The sequence below is a fragment of the Chlorella variabilis genome (assembly GCF_000147415.1).
Source record: "Chlorella variabilis unplaced genomic scaffold CHLNCscaffold_6, whole genome shotgun sequence".
NCBI lineage: Eukaryota > Viridiplantae > Chlorophyta > Trebouxiophyceae > Chlorellales > Chlorellaceae > Chlorella > Chlorella variabilis.
The window spans coordinates 1-19,127 of record NW_005435082.1 but is presented as its reverse complement, the minus strand read 5'-3'; the positions used below and the strand labels follow the sequence as shown (position 1 = coordinate 19,127).

At 68.4% G+C, this 19,127-nt stretch overlaps 3 protein-coding genes across 3 annotated transcripts in view; 1 reads left to right on the top strand and 2 right to left on the bottom strand.

Moving 5' to 3' along the window:
• CHLNCDRAFT_143431 (hypothetical protein) overlaps positions 1-1,193 on the bottom strand; it is a gene marked incomplete at both ends in the record, with an annotated part of 3,378 nt that extends 2,185 nt beyond the window's left edge. Inside the window, 5 exons of the mRNA XM_005848957.1 lie at positions 99-207; positions 382-527; positions 667-753; positions 933-983; positions 1,170-1,193. Of these exons, the coding sequence (XP_005849019.1) occupies positions 99-207; positions 382-527; positions 667-753; positions 933-983; positions 1,170-1,193 (417 nt within the window). The remainder of the gene's footprint in view (positions 1-98; positions 208-381; positions 528-666; positions 754-932; positions 984-1,169) is intronic.
• A 1,943-nt stretch (positions 1,194-3,136) lies between these two features.
• On the bottom strand, positions 3,137-7,709 carry CHLNCDRAFT_143429 (hypothetical protein; the record flags this gene model as incomplete). Its single annotated transcript, XM_005848956.1, has 17 exons — positions 3,137-3,149; positions 3,251-3,378; positions 3,543-3,698; positions 3,877-4,073; positions 4,234-4,375; positions 4,519-4,567; positions 4,713-4,818; positions 4,951-5,233; positions 5,381-5,502; positions 5,667-5,828; positions 5,950-6,031; positions 6,204-6,301; positions 6,413-6,482; positions 6,664-6,742; positions 6,886-6,980; positions 7,092-7,235; positions 7,353-7,709. 17 exons carry the CDS (start codon positions 7,707-7,709, stop codon positions 3,137-3,139), a joined length of 2,283 nt encoding a protein of 760 aa, XP_005849018.1.
• Positions 7,710-8,212: 503 nt separating this feature from the next.
• On the top strand, positions 8,213-17,790 carry CHLNCDRAFT_51187 (hypothetical protein; the record flags this gene model as incomplete). Its single annotated transcript, XM_005849165.1, has 24 exons — positions 8,213-8,351; positions 8,479-8,528; positions 8,630-8,755; positions 8,927-9,142; positions 9,482-9,612; positions 9,724-9,885; positions 10,002-10,131; positions 10,308-11,097; positions 11,288-11,548; positions 11,712-12,136; positions 12,260-12,376; positions 12,524-12,610; positions 12,673-12,868; positions 12,993-13,111; positions 13,218-13,330; positions 13,463-13,620; positions 13,734-13,825; positions 13,978-15,085; positions 15,220-15,321; positions 15,495-15,550; positions 15,686-16,765; positions 16,883-16,981; positions 17,083-17,262; positions 17,560-17,790. 24 exons carry the CDS (start codon positions 8,213-8,215, stop codon positions 17,788-17,790), a joined length of 6,168 nt encoding a protein of 2,055 aa, XP_005849227.1.
• Between the last annotated feature and the right edge of the window lie 1,337 nt (positions 17,791-19,127).

Genomic DNA, 19,127 nt, shown 5'->3' with positions numbered 1-19,127 from the left:
GGGGCCAGCTGGAGCGCAGACAGGCAGCCCCCGCGTGCCCGCCGCGGCCAGCGCGGCGTGTGCAGCAGGCCGTGGCACCGGGGCGCCGGCGTGCGCACCTTGGCGCGGGTGTTGGTGGGGTGGGGCGCCCCGGTGGGGTCCAGCACGTCGCACATGATCAGCACGTCGTCGCCGCCGCGGATCGGGTCGGGCACGACGCACACGGGCCTGCAGGCGGGGCGGCGGGCGGGCGGGAAGGGGTGGCGGGTGGGCGAGCCGCGGCGGCGGCAGATGCAGGCATGAAAGCGGCATGCTGGGCTGCATCGATGGTCCAGGCGAGGCGGAGGCTGGGCGCCCGGTGCCCGTGACCACAAGCCATCGTATAATGCCAGCGGCCCTCACCGCAGGATGCAGTCGGAGCTCTTGCCCTCGGCCTGGCCGGTGGAGGAGCCGTCAAAGGACCAGTCGGGGAAGGCGGCGGCGTCAAAGTTGGTGATGGGCTTCTGGATGACCTTGGTCTTGGAGCGCATCTCGTTGAACACGGCGCCCTGTGGGCGCCGGGGGGACGAGGGAGGCGGGAGGCGGGCGTGTGGGTTGAGAGGAGCCGCTCCAGGCCGGCAGGCTGGGCCCGCGGGTGTGTGCGGGCAGGGAGACCGGCTGCCGTCGCGAATCCGCGTCTCCCCGCACCTTGATAGGCTGCCCCTCCTGGCCGTCGTGCCAGATGTACTCTGCGCGCTGGGCCAGGGCCGACACGCTCACCACTGCCACGCGGGCCTGCGGGCGCGGCGGGGCGCCAATACAGGACTGTTGGCTGGGCAGCTATCTGCCGGCCTCCCGTGCGTGCCAATCGGATGACCGGTGCTGCCTGAAGGCTGACTGGGCGCCCTGGGTGGAAGGGCAGCACCTGCATCAACATGCCAGGGCATGTTGATGGGGCGAGGACAGCGGCCCACCTGGCGGCGCGCGGAGGCCGTGCCCGTCTTCAGGGGCTGGGCCACGCAGGCCTGCGGCAGCACAAAGGGCAATGTGGGTGCTGTGAACAACCCTGCCCAGATGGCCCGACCCAGCTGTGGGGCCAGGATGGGCTCCTAGGCATCGGGATGTCGTCCATCCATTGCAGGGCACGCTCTGGAGCGCAATGGGCGGCCTGTGCTGCCCTCAGCGGCTGTTCCATGCATCCTCTCGCCCACCTTGGAGCTCAGCACGGTAGCCATAGTGTGATGCGCCAATCCGTGGTCCAGGAGGGTAAAGAGCGACGCAGGGCCGCGGGCAGGCCCATGAAGCGGTCCCCCTTTCCTCACCCTCCTCAGCCCACCAGGGGCCCACGTGACTCACAGGACGATCTATATTCCTTCGCCCCGGAATCTGCAGAACCAGCTGGTGTAGTTGAGGACCAGGGGAACCCTGCCGGCGGGTGATCCACAAGAAGGCACGAGTGCCTGCGGCGCGAAGCTTGTGCAAAAACAGCGAGGGAGGCCTCTTGCATTTGCCAAGCGCAGCGGGCGTGCCTGCTGTTGAGAGCTTGGCTACTGCCGCCGCCGCCGCCACCGCCGCCGCCGACCGCTCAGCGCGCCACGCCTTTAGCAGCAGCAGCTGAACGCCATGGCGCACCACCAGCCCTCGCTGGCTGAGCAGATGGCGGCGCTGCAGCGCAAGGTGGACAAGGCGGCAGACTGGCGGGCAAAGAAGCGGGAGGTAGGTGGCGCGCCTCGCCCCGCTTGGCCGCCGCTGCGCTGAGTTGGGCACCTGCGCCGGTGCCGCTCCACCGTCCCTGCCGACATCTTGCTTTGTCGCTCCCCGGCCATGCCACCGGCGCAGGGAGGCGACGGCGGCGGCGGCGCGCGGGACACGTACGGCGACGGCCCGCAGCGCGCCGCCAAGCGCCGCCCGCCCAACGCCACGGGCGGCGTGCCGCTGGGGGGCGCCGCGGCGGCCGCGCAGGCGGCGGTGGCGGCGGCGGGGCAGCTGGCGGGGCCTGCTCTGCACCGCTGCGAGCTATGCGACGCCACGCTGGGAAGCGAGCGGGAGATGGCGGTTCACCTGGAGGGCGCGGCGCACCGCAAGGCGCTGCAGCGGCAGGCCGCAGAGGCAGACCGGCGGCGGCGGCTGGGTGCCTACGCTGACATGGCGGCGTCGGCGGTGGAGCAGGCCTCCTGGCAGGGAGGCCCCTCTGCCAGGCAGCAGCAGGGCGCCGCGGCGCCGCACCTGGCAGCCACCGCCGCGGCAGCCTCCGGCGGCAATGCTGCTGCCCTGGGCGGAAGGGGCGGCGGCGGCGGCGGCTGGCAGCCGCAGCGCGGTGGCGGCGGCAGGGGTGGCGGCGGCGGCGGCGGCGGCGGCAGCAGGGGCGGCGGCAGGGGCGACCGCCAGCAGCCAGGCAGCGGGTCACACGGGCGGGGGCAGCAGCCTCGAGGGCCCCCAGCGGCAGCTCCGGCTGCCCCGAGGAGGGACCTGACCTCGCACGCAGAGATGCTGCGGCAGGCACGAGGCGACGACAAGAGCCCGCTCGATATCGGCGGCTGGGTGCCTCCCAGCGTTCCGGCGCCCGCTCAGCTGGCGGCCCAGCAGCAACCCCAGCCAGCAGCCCACCCCGCAGCCGCCAAGCAGCAGCAGCCAGGCAGCGAGCAGCCAGCTGGTGCAGCGGGCGGCGAAGCCCAGCAGGCGCGGCCGGCAGGGCGTGGCGCTGGCGAGGAGCAACAGCAGGAAGGCCTGCTGGGAGGGCTGCTTTCATACAGCAACGACGACGCGGCCAGCAGCGGCAGCGGCGGCAGCAGCCAGGAAGGCGTGGCGGGCGGCGGCGCCGCTGCCGCCGGCGACCCAGCTGCGGCTGCGGCTGCGGCAGGGGCAGTGGGAGCTGGAGCGGGCGGCAGCGCAGACTCCGACGGAAGCGATAGTGGCAGCGAGTCGGATGGCGAGGAGAACCAGCCTGTCAGCTTCTTCACCTTCTGACTTGACCCGACCTGGCATGCGGGCCTGCCGTTGCCTGGATGCCTGGGGGGGGGGGGGGCACCCCCCCCAGCTGCGCCTCTCATTTTGGCGCCCAGTTTTCCTTGTCAGTGTACCTTGTTTTTCACAAATTCTACACCTTTAAACAATCAGAATGGCGCAAGTGGGTAGTGTGATAGTGGTGTCATTTGCTGCCGTCGGGCAGTGCCAGTGTTCAAATAGCGGGGCTGGTCACCAGCGGGCTTGCCGGGGAAACCGCCTGTTGTGTCATCAGCGAAGGACTGCACAGTGCTCAGCCTGCTCGCATCGGCTCAGGGCTCTTCATCACATCATGTGCAGCGGCGCCGTGTCGCCGCCCTCAACCGCCTTGCCCTGGCCAGGCTGGAAAGTGGGGTTGCTGTACGCGTACTGGCTGCCCAGGATGGGTGCGGAGCCGGCAGCGGCGGCGGCGCGGGACTGCACAGTCAAAATGGGGGTGGGATGGGGGGAAGCACAGATCAGTTTCTCCCACTCAGGAGGTGGATTCAAGGCTGCCAACCCAGAGGGGCCAGCACCTCCCCCCCACTCCCCTGGAGCCGCACACCTCCCACACCACACACCGCCACCTCCTTGCCGCTCACCTTGCGGTGCTGGCGGGCCAGCACGCAGCGCCGGATGAGCCAGGCCAGCAGTGGCAGCACCACCAGGCCTCCCAGCACGCACACCAGTATGATCACGTAGTCGTCCACCACCGCCTTCTCCTCGGGGTACAGAGAGGCGGCGGGCGGCGGCGGCGCCTGCGGCGAGTGCGCAGCGGGGGCAGGGCTGTTTCGCTGGGTTGTGCCGAGAACGAGAGCTGCACGCACATGTGCGGCTGCCAGAGAGCGAGGCTGAACTGACATGCATGATGCCGGCAACTCTTATGCAGTCCAGCCACACACACCCAGCCAGCCAGCCAGCCTGCAGGCACCCCACCTCCACTGTCGGCACCTCCGCAGCCTTGACCTCGGCCGGCACGGGCTGGATGGGCGGCGCGGGCGGGGAGAGCAGGATGAGGGGCAGCGTGGGGACTTCCACCGGTGGCAGCGCCACCGCTGGAGAGGGCGCAAACGCCACCACAGGCGGGGGTGGGGGCGGGGAGCCGGCCATGAGGATGATGGGTGGGCTGGGCTCTGGAGGGCAGGGAGGCAGGCGGGCACAGGGTGTGTGAACAGGTTAGAGGGACGAGGCACCTTTGAGCACAATAGGAGCTGCAGCAGCCCGCTGCAGAGGTTGCAGCAGCAGCAAGCACAGGAGGCTGCACCCCACCGCCACTGCAGGCCCAGCACGTACCGGGGAAGGTCGGCACAACCGCCTGCGTGCAGTTGATGGTACCGCCTGGCAGCAGGTAGGGGCCACGGTACAGATCAGACGAGCCGGCTGCCAGCTGCTGGGCAGCGCAGAGGTCGGCCGCGGTCAAGCCGGCGCCGCCGCCCTGCAGGGAATGGAGGGCAGCGGAGGAGCCCCTGGGCGCGCCAAGGGTCGGACCAGCCTGAGGCCGCAGGGCGGCATGGACAGCGTCGATGCAGTCTGGCCCTTGCCCCCCGCCGCAGCGCTCTAGGGCAAAAGAGAGCTCACCTGCTGGGCGAGCAGGCGGCGCTGGTCGGCAAATACGGGGCTCAGCTTGCTGCAGGGGGGCGGGAGACGAGCGGGCAGGGTTCCGAAGCTGTGTCAGCCATAGCGGCGTGGTGCTGGCCAGCTGGCAGCAGGCACCACTGGTACCGCCGGAGCCGGCCCGCCCAGTCGCTGCAACCCCGCCCCTGCGCCCTCACCTGAGCAGCTGCACGCTGGCGGCCTGGCCCTCCTGCTCATGGCGGCGCTGCTCAGGGGTCAGGCACTGCGCGACGCTCCACGCGCCGGGCAGCAGGCTGAAGGTGCCTGCAGGGCTTTGGGGCAGGTGCGGCCCAACGTATGCGTGACGACGTCCCAACGCATGCGTGGCGACACGTGCGGCGGGGAAGGGAACACAGGGCAGCGGCCCAAGGAAGCAGCAAGCGCCTGCCAGCTCACCCTCTGGGCACGGCAGGCAGGCGCGGCCATCGGCGCTGCTGTAGGTGCCGGGCTGGCAGGTGCGGCAGGCGGCGCTGCCCAGGGCCGACGCCACGCGCCCCGCCGCGCACGGCTTGCATGCCGCGGCACCGGCGTTGAAGGCGTACGTGCCAGCGGCGCAGGCGGTGCACCGCGCAGGGCCGTCGCGTGTGTCGGCGTATGTGCCGGGGATGCAGGCGGGAGGGGAGGGAGGCTTGGGGGCCAGCGCCGCCGTCAGGATGTCAACCACCTCATCCACAGGCACCTGCGGGGGGCAGTGTTGGCGGACTGCAGTCAGCTGAGATGGCGCAGCAAGATCCTGCAGCGCTGGCCCACCAGCCATGCATCGCACGCGGCTGGTGCAGCAGGCTGCCGCTGCCGCTGCTGCACTGGTGCCGCCCATGCAGCGCACCTGCATCGCCTCCTGCATCCAGTATGCCTGCGGCACCGGCAGCAGCCAGTACTGCTGCTGCAGCGCGGCGGCGGTGTGCCAGAACATGAGGGGCGGGTCAGCCATGAACAGGAACTCCACCACTGCAGTGCGGGGTGGGGTGGGGTGCACAGAGGTGGGGCATGCAGGTGGAGGGCAGGGTTGGGTTGGAAGGAGGGCAGCGGGCGGCATGCAGACCCCGGCAATGCCAGCTCCGCATCACTGCTGCCGGGCTGGAGCCTGCATCACTGCCGCTACCGGACAGCACACTTGCCTGTGGTGCCCGGCGCTGAGAAGAGGATGTGGGAGAGGCCGGCGCCGTGGGGCCCCGCCACCAGGCGCGCGCGCTGGAACAGGGCGACGGTTTCGGCGGCGCCCACTCCGCCGCTGAACACCACCAGCGGCTGCTGGGGGAAGGCGGCGCGAATGGCTGCAGCGATGCGGGGGCAGGCACGTGCAGGCACACGCATGCGGGGTCGGCAGACCGGCAGTCAGCGGCGTGATGATGCCTTGTCAGCCTGCCGGGTGCAGCCAGCCGGCCGGCCGCCCACCTGCCAGCAATGCCTCCTCGTTAGCCACCCGCCGCGTGGGCTCCTCGCTGCGGGACACGTAGATGAGCAGGTCGCGCTGGGCCTGCTGGGCATGAGGTGGTTGGGGTGGGTGGGTGACAGCCGGGGGTGGCAAGCCGGCCCATGGGTGCACCACCTGCTCCACATACGTATACCCAGAGGACGGCAACCGCCTCAGCCTGCGCGCAGCTGTCGCATTAGCGAGGGCAGCAGCATCCAGCCGTCCTGCGCCTTACCTCTGGCAGCGTCTGCACGCCCAGCCCCTGGCGAACCAGCTGCAGGCCCTCACGAGGCGGCGTGATGCGGGGAGTGGGGGTGGGCACCAGCAGGCGGTCTGCAGGCAATGAGCGCAGGGCACCTGGTGATGCCTGCTGGTGTAGTGCATCGGCTCATACCACCGCCGCTGCAGCAGGCTACGCGAGGGAAGCGGCCTGCCGCCCCTCACCCGCGCAGTACACCCTGCTGGCGTTGTACGGCACGATCTGGGAGCGCTGCACGCCCAGCAGCTCCAGGTACTGCAAAGGGGCAGCTTGGCGTCGGTGTGCGCACGCAAGGCGGGCAGGGCAGCAGCAGGTGCAGAGGGCTGCGGGTCGGGCCCTGGTGGCACCAAGCTTGGCGGCGCCAAGCCTGTTGCCAGGCACAGCAGATCGGCAACCGTTTGCAGCAAGGCCCAGCCCAGCCACCCCTCTGGCTCACCTCCGCCTCGTACGGCTGGCCCCAGGTCAGCAGCTTGACGTCAGACGTCAGCCGCCCGCTCTTCATCAGCAGCGCAACCCTGCAGGGCAAGGGAGCGAGCGGGTCGGCTGCAAGGCCCGGCGCTGCCACTGGCATGCAGCCACCCAGCTGATCGAGTGCCGCCAGAAGGCCCCGAGGGACCCCCATGCCCGATGGGAATCAGGCGGGCCTCCTTGGACCCACCTGGGTAGCGCCTCCTCCACAAAGTGGTAGTACATGTGGCCGTACCGCTGCACCACGCTGGCCAGAGAGGAGAAGCGCTCGCAGGAGGCCGCCGCCTGCAGGTGGGCAGTGCACGTGATTGGGAAGTGCAGGGAGATATATGATTGGGCATGCACCACTCCATCCCTGCACAACCTGCCCCACACCCCAAGCCCAAGGCAGCCCACCTGGGCCACAGAGCGCTGCGGCAGCGGCAGGAGCGGCGAGGTGCGTGCAAAGAAGAAGTGGGGCGGGTGGTAGGCGCGGCCGGCGTCGTCGTACACCAACCCGCCCTCGCCCTCCACAAAGCCGTGGTGGATGGTGGCCACGTACTGCAGGAGTTGGGAGCACGGCAGGAGGTGGGAGGGCCACACTGCCTGGCAGGGGGGAGCAGCAAAGCGTGTCGGCTGCCGCACCCCGGCCACCCAGGCACGGCATCTCTCACACACCTGCTCGGCGGTATCTGTGAACATGTTGTCGCCAGCAGGGGCCACGTCTTGCAGCAGGTTGAAGGCTGGGGCAAAGTCGGTGAGCAACTGGGGATCGAGGGTGCGTGGCGGGGAGCGGGGGAAGGGCTGCTGCGGGCCGCCCACGCGCGTCACCTCCACGCCCGCCCCGGTCATGGAGAAGTCTGTAACGACAGTCCAGTCCTGCTGGGATGAGGCTGCTGGCAGTGACGCCGCTGCCGCGAGGGTGGTGAGGAGGAAGAGGAGCAGCGAGCGAGGTGCCTTAGAAGGCGCCGGCGGTCGCCGCTCGCGGCCGGCGGGTTCCCGCCGCCCTGCGCCAGGGTAGGCCATGGCGGCCATGAAGGCAGCCTTGAAAGGGGTGCTAGATGGTCCGAAGACCAGTTCTGCGTCCCTTGGGGCCTCCCCCTTGCTGCCTCGGGATGTGATCGCCGTGGAGAGCGGGCTGATAAGCTCTGTCCTGCCCTGTAATAGTCTTATGTCCTCTATCACAACGATGAGATGGGCCAGGGGCGCAACAAGGGCATGTGGCGTTGGATCGACGTAAAGAAAATTGATGTCAACAGCGTGGCACGGCGCCTACGCGTACATGCCAATCAGACGTCGACACTGCTCCACACGGCCATCTGCGCTTGCCACACCGTGTTTCAGAGCAGGGGAGGCCGCCTGCGTGTCTGCCCGCCGATCACCCGCCTGTCCTTTCGCCGTTTAGCTCAACCGCACCCCTTGGGCACCCACCTAAGAGCCGGAGACGATCACCAGTCGTGCCAGGCCGCGGCCCGTGCATTACAGCTCCCCGCCGCCCCGCCGTCGCTGCCCCGCCCGCCGGCCTTTCCTGCACCGAGATGGCCACCCGCGGCCGCCACACCCGTGATGATGGGCAGAGAGAGTTCACGGGACGAGTACGGCGCTGGAACCGGGTGTGGGCGCCTTCTAAAGAACCAAAAAGCAAGGAGCTAAGGTTTCAGAGGTGGATGCGCACAGGTAAGCGGGCTGGTGGCTTTGCAGGCGGCGTACCACGCGCCTGACACTGGCAGCTGGAGAGGCAGCAATGGTTTGCCTCCCTGGTGTGTCCCTTCACCTCTACCTGCTGAACTCGTCCCTGCTGCAGATGAGCGACCGCCGCAGCTGGCAGGGCCCAGACACGCATACATTGTGCCGGTGAGTGGTGGGGCTGAGCAATGCAGGCGATGGACAGCCCAACCAGCTTGTGGTGTGGGTGCCAATGCCCGCCCCGCTACCCTTCCCTGCATGTTCCGCAGTACAAGGACCCTGCGGCAAAGCCCTACCCGCTGCATCGCATGGTGCCGCCGCCGGGGCCGCCAGGGCTGCCTGCCATGGCAGCGCCTGCGGCTGGTGCAGCGGGCATCAAGCGCGGCAAGTCACAGGTTGGTGTGCACGATGGGGCTTTGTGTACGCCGTGAAACTGTGCTGTGATTGCTGTTTTTCAGTTGCATCTGCTGCTCTGGCGCGGCGCCAGTGCATGCAAGTTAAAGGTTTTGTTGCGATGCTGGCAACGCTGACGTGCTACCCCGGTGCTGTTGCTGCCTGTCGTGCAGCCGGCACTAGCAGACGCGCACCATTCCGGGCCGCCAGCAGCCGCGGCCCCGGCGCCGCTGCAGCCGCCTGCGGCGCCGCCGCCCAAGATCAAGCTCAAGTTTACGCTTGGGGCCAGGATAGATGCGGCAAATGCTGCAGCCGGTGCCGGAGGGGCGGCGCCGAGCCCCGCAGCAGCAGCAGCAAGTATGGGCTCGCCCCCTGCAGCGCCAGGCCAGGTGTCGCCTCTGGGGCAGTCATCGCCCTTCCCGTCTGGCGCTGGGCAGCAGCAGCAGCAGCAGGCGCAGCAGGGCACGGCGTCGATGCAGCTCGACCCGCCTCCGCCCGCATGAGGCCTGTCTTCCCGCTAGCTCTCTCGCCAGGCGTCGTTGATTTGTAGCATTGTGCTGCGCTCCTGTAACGGACAAGCACAGTGGCCCCTCTGTCTGTCTGTTCTGATCGGTCAAGCTGCCGCCAGGCCACGTCCCGCCCGTCCCTGCGCCGCCGCACTGCTGTCATCAGTGGCCCATCGGCCGCTCCTGTGATCCGCACACAATCTACACACGATGGATGGCGAGCCGGTGACGCTGGCCACCGTGCCTGCGCGCGGCAATCGCCTGCACATCAGTTTTGGGCTGGGCAACGAGCTGCACGTGGCGGACATTGATACCAATGGCAAGGAGCAGTCTACGGCATCGGTGGTGCAGTGGTGAGCGTCCCACAGAGGGAGCACCGCATGATCACCTGCCTCCGAGCGCTGCACTGCTCGCCTGCCTCGCTCGCATCCCCGATTTCTTTGGATCACCGTTCCATACCGCAGGGGACAGCTGACGGCCGGACAGCGCCGCATCGCCTACGACTCCGTCGCCCTCTACCAGCAGCTGCACCAGCGGGCTCTGGACCCCCTCTCCCCTGAGGGATGGAGCGCCGCGATGCAGTACAGCAAGACAGTGAGCTCCATCCTGGCCGCAGACGGCGTCAGGTGCGGGGCGGCGGTCGGGTCGTGGCAGGGGCGGGTGGTCGACTTGTGGAGGCCTGTGCTGCTGCACGGGATTGCTGTTCCCAGCCACATACCGCCGCCATGCTGTGCGCCTGCAGGGGCGCCGAGGCCACGGCGGATGAGCTGTCGGCGCTGCAGGAGCGCGCTCTCTGGGACCTCTTGTCCCTCTTCTTCCTGGAGTCGTCCTCCAGCGGCGGCGGCGGCGGCGGGGAGGGCATGGTGGCGCAGGTGGGCCGCCAGCCTAGCCGACAGGGGCTGCAGGAAGCGGGTGTGACAGCGGCGGCGCCTCTGCTGGGGCTGAGCAGGCGGGACATTGCGCTGGTTGAAGCCAGCTGGGGCTGGCGTCAGCAGCAGGCAGCAGGAGGTGTGGCGTCTTGAGCCGCACCCCCCACCCTCCCCCGCAGGACCTGGCCCGCTGGCTGCGCGGCAACGCCACCGCGGTGGCTGGCGGCGTGGCGGCCTCGCCGCTGCCGGGCGCGGTGGCGGCGCAGCTGCGCGGCGCGTCGCTACCCGAGGGCGAGCCGCCGTACTGGCCCGCCGTGACGCGCCTGGTGGCCCTGGGCTGGATCGACGACGCCATCGAGCTGCTGGGCCTGCACTCCGCCTGGCTGCGCTACGACGGCAGCGGGGTGCTGGAGGCGGCGGACGGCGCGGCGCGGGCGCTGGTGGGCGCGCTGGAGGCGGCCACGCTGCTGCTGCGCCGCTTCCCCGTGCTCAGCGCGGCGGGCGTGGTGCAGGGCGCGGGGCGCGAGTGCGCCACCCCCTCCGAGTTCGCCGCCTACCGGCGCACCTGGCAGGCGCAGAGCGCGGCGCTGGCGGCCGACGGCGGCATGTGGGTGGCGTGCGAGGGCGCGGACGCGGCGACGGCGCGCGGCCTGCGCGCCGTGCTGGGCGTGCTGGCGGGAGACGAGGAGGCGCTGGCGGCGGCCGCCGCCAGCTGGCTGGAGCTGCTGGTGTCCCAGCTGCTGCACGTCTACCCGGCGGCGCGCCCCCAGGCGGAGCTGCGCCAGTTGGCGCAGCGCGCGTTTGAGGCGGGCGGCGGCGCCTCCGCCTCCGACTTCCTGCAAGTGGCGGCGGCCCTGCTGGAGGCGTGCTGCGAGCTGGATGCCCAGGCCGCCATGCGCGTCTGCTCCTCCTTCTGCTCCAGCTGGTTCATGGCGCACGCGCCAGACCTGATGGCGGCGCACCCCGCGGGTGAGGGCGCGCTACTGCGGTGCCGGGCAGGGCTGGGTGGCTGTCGATTGTTTGGCGCAGAAGCGAAAGGGAGGTGGGTGCCTGCCTGTGGGTCCGCGGGCCTGCAGGGCGCGCTGCCTTGGGTCGCCGTCCTGCTGCGCCTTGACTGCGCTGCCTGTGCCGCCGCCGCTGGCGCTGCCTTGCCCTGCAGGCGCGGGCGTGCTGGGGCGCGAGCTGCCTCACCTGGGCGGCAGCCAGGTGGAGTTCTACACGCTGGAGTATGCCTCCTCGCTGATGGCCCACGCCCCCACCTGGCCCCTGGCCGCCGCCTACCTGGCCTGGTGCCCCGCACACGGACAGGCGGCGCTGGAGGCGCTGCTGCGCCGGCTGCCGCTGGAGGCGGCGGAGCCGTGGGTGGCGCGCAAGGGCGCGGAGCTGGCGCGCTACCACGGGCTGACGCGGGTGGCGGAGGGTGAGGCGGCTGCCGGGGACGGGCTACGTGGGCGGAGGGTGTGGGCGGTTGGCTGTGCGTCTGCTGCTACCGGGCCTGCTTCTGCAGGTGCCTGCATGCCCGTCTGCTGGTTGCACCCCTCTCACCCGCCTGCCCCCGCCATATCCACCTGCCGCTGGCGCAGACGTGGAGCGCATGCAGGGCGTGCTGTGCTGGCAGGCGGGCATGCTGGGCGCGGCGCTGGCCTGGCTGGGGCGGTGCGGCGACGTGCCCCGCGTCAACGAGGCGCTCGCGCCGCTGGCTGCCGCGGTCAGCGAGGGCCGTGTGTCAGAGGAGCAAGCGGCGGCCCTGGACGCGCTGCAGCCTGTGCTTGAGACCTTGCCGCCAGGCAGCTGCAATGCAGCGCTCCTGTCGGTGCACCGCCTGCTGAAGGGGGGTACCAGTAGCGGCAGCGGCAGCGGCGGCATGCACGCGGCGGTGGCAGCGCTGGCGCAGCTCCCGGAGGCCATGCGGGACAGCTGCCTGCAGCTGGTGTGCACCGCGGTGCCAGTCATGCCGCCGGGGGAGCTGTCTGAGCGAGACGTGCTGTACCTGCTGCAGTGGCTGCTGGTGGGTGCTGCCTTTGTGCTCTCCTTCACTGTGCTGCTGATGAGGGCCGCACGGCTGCTGCTGCCCTGGGGCTGCGCCGGCTGCGCCCACACCCACCTCTGCCATGCCTTGCCTGCCGTACAGAACGCGGAGGGGCGGCTGCCGCCGGGAAAGCAGGGCAGCATGCTGGCAGCGGCTGTGCAGACGGCGCGGCTGGCACTGGTGCGCAGCCTGGCGGCCAGCCACATGAAGCAGCCCCCGGTGGGGCAGCAATGATCCTACGTTGCCCTACATCGGTGTTGTAATTACAACTTTGTAGATGTGGCATGCTTTCTGAGCAAGAGGCTGACCGTAGCTGCCCCAGGTTGGCTCGCCGCTGACTTGGCGCGCTGTGCTGCGCCGCTGCAGGAAGTCATGCACAGCAAACGCAATTGGAATTGCCAGCACAGCGCGGTTCATCACAGCAGCTACTCAGAGGGCAGCAGAGGGCTGCGAGTGTGCAGGTGTGGCATCGCTATCTGATCCCGCCGCTTTCGGCAGCCCCCCTACGGCTGCAGCTGCGGGTGGTGCTTCGTAAAGGCGCCGAGGTGCTGCAGGCCGCCCGCCGCCTGCTGCAGCGGACAGCAGCGGCTCCCGCCGCCGGCCGCCTCGCGCTTCCCGCCATGGCGCACATCACGTCAGTGCGGCTGCAAGGCTTCAAATCCGTCTCCCAGCTTGATGTTCGCTTCGGTAGAGGGCTGAATGTCATCGTGGGTAAGCCCGCTGGAATGCTCCCCTCTCTGAGCAACCCTCGTATCTCACCTTGCTGCCTCCGCCATCCCTTGCGCCCTGTTTGATGTTTCCTTCGTTTGATGGTTCCACCTCTGCTGCCGCTCAGGTGCAAACGGCTGTGGCAAGTCCTCACTGTTGGACGCACTCTGCTTTGCCTTCGCGGCCGCCCCACGCAGCCTCAGTGTGGCGTCGCTGGCGGAGCTGCAGAACAGCGACAGCAATCAGGTGAGGGGCAGGGTGCGCCTGCTTCACTGCCCCTTGCGCACAGCTCCTTCCTTTGCTTGTCAACTGCTGCCCTGCCTCTTATCCCCCTAACATCCTGCCACTGCAGGTTTGCGAGGTTTGCGTTCAGCTGCAGACCGGGCGCGGGACGGGCCGGGAGATGCACACGGTGCAAGCGGCGCTCACCCCTGACGGCACTCGCGCCTACAAGGTCAACGGCAGGTGGGCAGGCACCGCGCCAGTGATGCGGAACGTGCTGGCAAATCAAGCCTGCAAGATCGCTCCATGCTGCTTCTGCATTTTGCGCACGCCTGCCCTAAACTCCCACGCCTGCATCGCCGCCTCCACCCGCAGGCAGCGCAGCGGCAAGGAGGTGCGCGAGTTCCTGCGCGGCCTGGGTGTGTGCCTGGACAGCGCTGCCGCTGTCATCAAGCAAGCGCGTGTAACGTCGCTTGCCGACAGCGCCAGCCCAGCAGACCTGGCGGCTGTGGTGGCCGAGGCCAGTGGCCTGGGTGAGCCATGCTGCTTGGCATGAGACGCATGCTGCACATGAGCTGCCTGCTGCGATTCCTCTGCCGGTACATGGCCTCTGCTGCTCACTCGCACTGCTGCACTGCTGGCGCAGGGCGCTGGAACGAAGAGGTTTCTGCCGCTTCTGAGGAGCTGAAGCGCACACGCAAGGCTGTGGTGGAGGTGCAGGCCAGCCTGGCCACCATGGTGGGTGGAGTGGCCGCTACCTGCAATGCTTGCTGCCGCAGATCAGGAATGCTTCTGCCAAACACAGTGTGCTTGGGGATGCTTGCCGAATGCCACTCGGGAGGTCTTCACACTGTTTTCTGGACAGCTGAACTCGCTCCTGCAAAATGCAGGAAGAGGCGGCGGCAGTAGACGGCGAGAAACTGCGGGCCGTGGAACGGCTGCATCAGATTGACCACGAGGCCGCTGACATGGCTCAGCGGATGGCAGGCATGCTGCAGGCAGGGGTCGAGCTGTGCCGCTCGCAGGCGGCAGCTGGTCAGGCCGCGACCGAAGCAGCTTCGGCAAGGCTGGCAGAGGCGCGGGTGCAGGTGGACCGCTGGCAGGGCGAGGTCGAGGACGCCAGGCAGCAGCTGGCAGCGGCTCAGGAGCAGGCAGGCGTCACTGGTGGTGACGAGGTACTGCCGCTGCAGCAGGCAGTTGCGGCAGCCGAGGAGGAAGTGCGCCTGCTGATGGAGCAGCAGCAACGGCGGCACCAGCTGGAGGCCCAGCTGGAGCAGGCAGCCGCGGCGGTCCAGCAGCTTGCTGCTACCCACAGTCAAGCAGCAGTGGAGCTGGCAGAATGCCAGCAGGCACATTGCAGGCTGGATGCCGAACTGCAGCAGGCCGAGTCGGCAGCTACTCTATCAGCTCTGCACGCGTCGCTGGCAGCCGAGGAGCGGCAGCTGGCTGCCGCTGTGGCAGCCAAGGAGCTGGCAGTGGCAGCTGCCAAAGCCACTGCCATGGAGACCAGCGGCAGGCTGCAGGAGCTGCAGGTAGAGCAGCAGCGCCTTCGCAATGCTGCTCTGGTGGCTGGATCGGAGCCTGGCTGTGATGACAGCAGCAGGCAAGGGCGGCCGCAGCTTCGTTTGAAGCTGGAGATGGAGGCCGTGCAGCAGCGGGGCCGCCTGCAGCAGATTCAGCAGCAGGAGCAGCAGCTGCAGGTGGAGGTGGGCATGCTTGCGGCACAGCTGGGCCGGACAGCACCCAGCAGCAGCGGCGCTACCTGGCGCCCGCTGCACCAGTGCTTCTCGCTGCAGGAGCCGCAACGCTGCCAGCAGTATGCTACAGCACTGCAGGTATTGGCCGGCAGCAAGCTGGATGTGGTGGTGGTGGACAGCTTGGAGGCGGCTGGGCAGCTGCTGGCGGCAGGGGGCGGGACCCGCATCTGGCCTCTGGACAGCCTGGTGGCTACAGACCACACCCTGCAGCAGCGCCGTGCGACCCAGCACTTCCCCAGCGGTGAGTACCACACTAGTGCTGCAGGCAGCTGCAGCGGCTGAGCGATTGCAGTGCAGCCACGCATCCTGCTATGCTGCACCTCAGCAGTGTGTGCTCGTGCTGTGCCTCAACGCTTCCCCTGTCTCTGGCCGCAGGCCAGGTGGTGCTGCCAGTGGACCTGCTGCACTCTGAGGCGAGCTACCGCCCCGCCGTCCTGCGCGCCTTTGGCGGCCACGTCATTGCGGCCACTGATGCAGGTAGGCTAGCGTGCTAGTGCGTCTGCAGCTTGAGTTCGAGAGATACGCCGTTGCTGTTGGAAGGCTTTGGGGCGGTCACGGCACCTGCAGCAGTGCTGACCAGCATGCCCACATGCCCGCATGTCCTCATGGAGACACATCTGCTGCCTGCCTCCCTCGCTGTGCTGCTGAAGTGGCTGAGCAGCTCATCAACCGCTTCAGCATCCCCTCCATCACTCCAGACGGCAAGGTCACCTCGCGCGGCACCCTGCAGGCAAGGCGGCTGCCACCTCTCCACCGCGCATCTTCCCTCAGCTTTTTGCTCGGCCAGCATTGACTGCTGCTGGCTGCCCCTCACCCTGCATCCGTGTGTGTTGTGGTGCAGGGCGGCTGGCGGGGCCCCGGCATTGCCGTCAGCCAGTCGCCCATGCACCTCAAGATCAGCCTGGCCGCGGCTGAGAGGCAGCTGGCGGCGGTGCAGCAGGAGGTGGCATCAGCGCAGGTGGTGCTGGACGCTTGCCAGCAGCAGCAGCTTGATGCACAGCAGCAGGAGGATGCTGCTGAGGCAGCAAGTGCTGAGCTGGCTGCAGCAGAGCGCGAGGTGCATGCATGCCAGCTACAGCTTGCCAGGCAGCGTGCCGCACATGCAGACGCTGCAGCGGTGGTTGCCAGGATGCAGGCTGAGCTGGCAGCCAAGCGGCAGCTGCTTCAGAGTTTGGATGCGGAGGGCGCCGGCGGTAGCAACAGCGGTGCACAGGCAGCGTTGGGCAGGGAGCAGCAGCGGCTCGCTGTGTCCGCCGTGGCGCTGGAGCGGCGGGCCCAGGCTGCTGCAGCTGAGCTGGCAGAGGCGGCTGCCAGGGTTGCTGCTGCTGAGGACGAGCTTGCGCTCTTGCAGGCCGAGCCAGCCTGGGCTGCCGTGATGGACAGCCGCCGCGGGGAGCTTGCCAGTGCCATGGCAGCACTGCTGGCCAAGCAGCAGGAGCACTGCGAGCAGTCTGCTGCTGTGGCAGACCGCCAGAAGGAAGGGGAGCGGACTGCCAATCAGCTCAGCATGGCGGAGCAGGCCCTTGATGCGGCAGAGGTAGCAGCGGCCCGGCTGCGCGCTGCAGCCGTGTGCCTGGAGGGTGTGCAGCGTGACTTGCAGCAGGAGCTGCAGGCGCTGCTGAGGGAGGTTCCAGAGCTGGGGGCCGTCGTGCAGGCTCCGCAGAGTCGCGGCGATCATGGCAGCAGCGGTAGCGGCACGCAATCGGTGGATCAGGTGCAGCAGGCCTGCGCCAAGCTGGCGCGCCAGCGTGTCCGGCTGCTGCAGGAGCGGCAGCACATCTCTGCCGCCAGCCTGCCACTCAGCGAGCAGCTGCGCTTCCGGGAGCAGCAGGCGCGGCTGGTGGCCTCCAGGCAGCAGGCCGCCACGCTGGAGACAGCGGCCCAGCGGCTGCAAGAGGGCATCACCTGTGCCAACAGCCAGGTGGGCTTGCCAGGGAGGGGTGGGTGGGCTTGTTGGAGCGCAACTGCTGCGCTGGTGCGCCTGCAGGCCGCTGCCGAGATGGCCTGCCAACGTGCCTGCCTGCTCGCCCGTGTGCAGGTGCTGGCTATGAACGAAGCGGTGTTCAGGGCCATCGCCACCACTTTCCAGTCGCTGGTGGCCGCTGTGATGCCCGCCTACCACTTGCGCTTGCGCAAGGTAACTAGGGACTGGCCCAGTGGGGCTCTCGGGAGCGGTTGCTTGGGGTCCAAGTTTGTTCCCAAGCTGCTTAAACTCGTGCCGCCAGGTAGTCCATGCAGGTGGGTGCAGAAGTGCACGAGGGCGTGCGTCTCGAGTTTGCGCACAGCCCGGCCGGCGCTGCAGCGGCAGATGAGGCTCCCAGCGACATTGCAGATGGTGGCAGTGGGGAGTGGCGCACTGGGCTGGATGCGCTTTCGGGTGGACAACGCACCATGGTTGCCCTGGCCTTTACCGTGGCGGTGAGCTGAAGCGCTGGCCTTCTCTTGCCTGGCCATGGTGCACATCCTGTTCCGCTTTCATGGCGATGGCTGCCACGGTCCCACTTGGCAAGAAAGCCCTGCTGCACTTGGGGTGTAGGCCTCCATGTCAGGCGCTGCCACCTCGTTGCTGCTGATGGACGAGGTGGACGCGGCGCTGGACGAGACCAACCAGGCGCTGGTGATCACCTCATGAGTGGTGGCTGAGCGGATGGGGCCGCAAGGCAAGGGAACGACCACAACTGCCAGCAAGGTTGGCTTGGCCCTTTGCACCTGCAGGTGGCCCGCCTGTTTTGCACGCTGAGTGGCAGCGGAAACAATGGCAGCGGCACCTCGGTTTCGGCCTGCCGCCAAGTGCTATGCGTCAGCCACAACGCAGCATTCCAGCAGTTGTGCCAGCACGTGGTGAGGCTGACCCGGGGCCCGGCAGGCACGCAGCTGGCGGAGGGCAGCGTTGGGGTGGCGCCGCCGGCGGCCGGCGGGCGCAGCAAAAAGGCGCGCAACGCGTAGCGCATTCATGCTGCCTGGCATTCCATGCTGCTTGCGATGTATGTGTAGTGCCGCAATGCAAGCCTGCCGGTCAAGCTGGAATTCCTTGGAAGGGCAAGATGTCGGGGGATCCCGCTACATGTGAATAGGGCTGCGTTTGGGGGTATGGCTCCACGGGCGGTGCGCGGCGGTACGGCTTGGGTACTGTCGGCCGCCAGCTGGTGCATGGCAGGTGGAGGGTGTGTGGACCATGGGAAGAGGTTGTGCACCATGGGATTAAAGTTGTGGACCGCGGGAATAAACGTGTGCACCATGGGAAGAGGTTTGCGTGTATGGGCTTAAAGTCTGGTAAAGCAAGAACTAGCTTGCAACATAGACTCCCCGCCGAAACGGGACGGGAACCGGGCGAAAGCAGAGAAAGCAATAAAACAGGGGTGGAGCAAGGCGACATGCAACGCAAGCAGCTGACAGGGCACGCATCGAAACGTGTGTATGACTGGCAAAGTGGCATGGCGCATTGGGGAGAAACGCAACGGTACGGGAGCATGGGCTGGCCAAACGGCAGTGCGGAACGCTAGGTCACTAGAAAAGCAGGGAAAGGCGCACTATGTATGCAATGAGGGCAGCCCCGGCTCGGGCCCGTTGAGAAAGCAGTGGGCGGGAGGGGGGAGGCAGCGATTTTTAGGGTTTAGTATATAGACCCTAGTATTCTCCAAACCCCCCTCCTCGAACCGTGTGTGGCTGCTCTCAGCCGCCCTCTGAGGTGCTGGACGGACGCCCCTCGACGAGAAGAGCAGTTCACCAACTTGGTTTGCCCCCAAACTCGGCCTGGCCACCAAGTTGTGGCCCCCCCCTGTGCTTGGTGTGGGAGCTGAGATCGGCTGTGTGCACAGAAGCGGGTGCCGTTGGAGCTGTGCACCGAATCTCCCTCGCCTGAGCACATGGCCGTCTTCCTCTCGTCGAGAGGGATCCGGGGATACCCGGGTTTGTGCTTTGGAGCCCTGTGGATGGGCCAGAACGGCCGTGCCTGTCCATCTCCCCCTGCTGCCAGCTGTAGCCTGTTCGGCTGGGCGATGCCAGGGGCTTGGCAGGGCCACCAGTGCCTCTCACCTGGTGCTCTGCCCTGGGCCCCCCACTATTTCGGACCCCAGGAGCACGGTGGTGGCCTCAGGTGGGTCGGCCGCCCCCTGGCCAAGCCCCTGCACCGCCCTGCACACGCCCAGCTGCCCAGCACCGTGTGGCTTTTGGAATCCGAACAAGTGCTCGAGGCAGTGGGATGAGCCCCCCAGAGAAATGCCTCAGACCATGTGACCCCCCCAAATCGACCACGCCGAATCCGAATCTGGCCTCAGAACGCC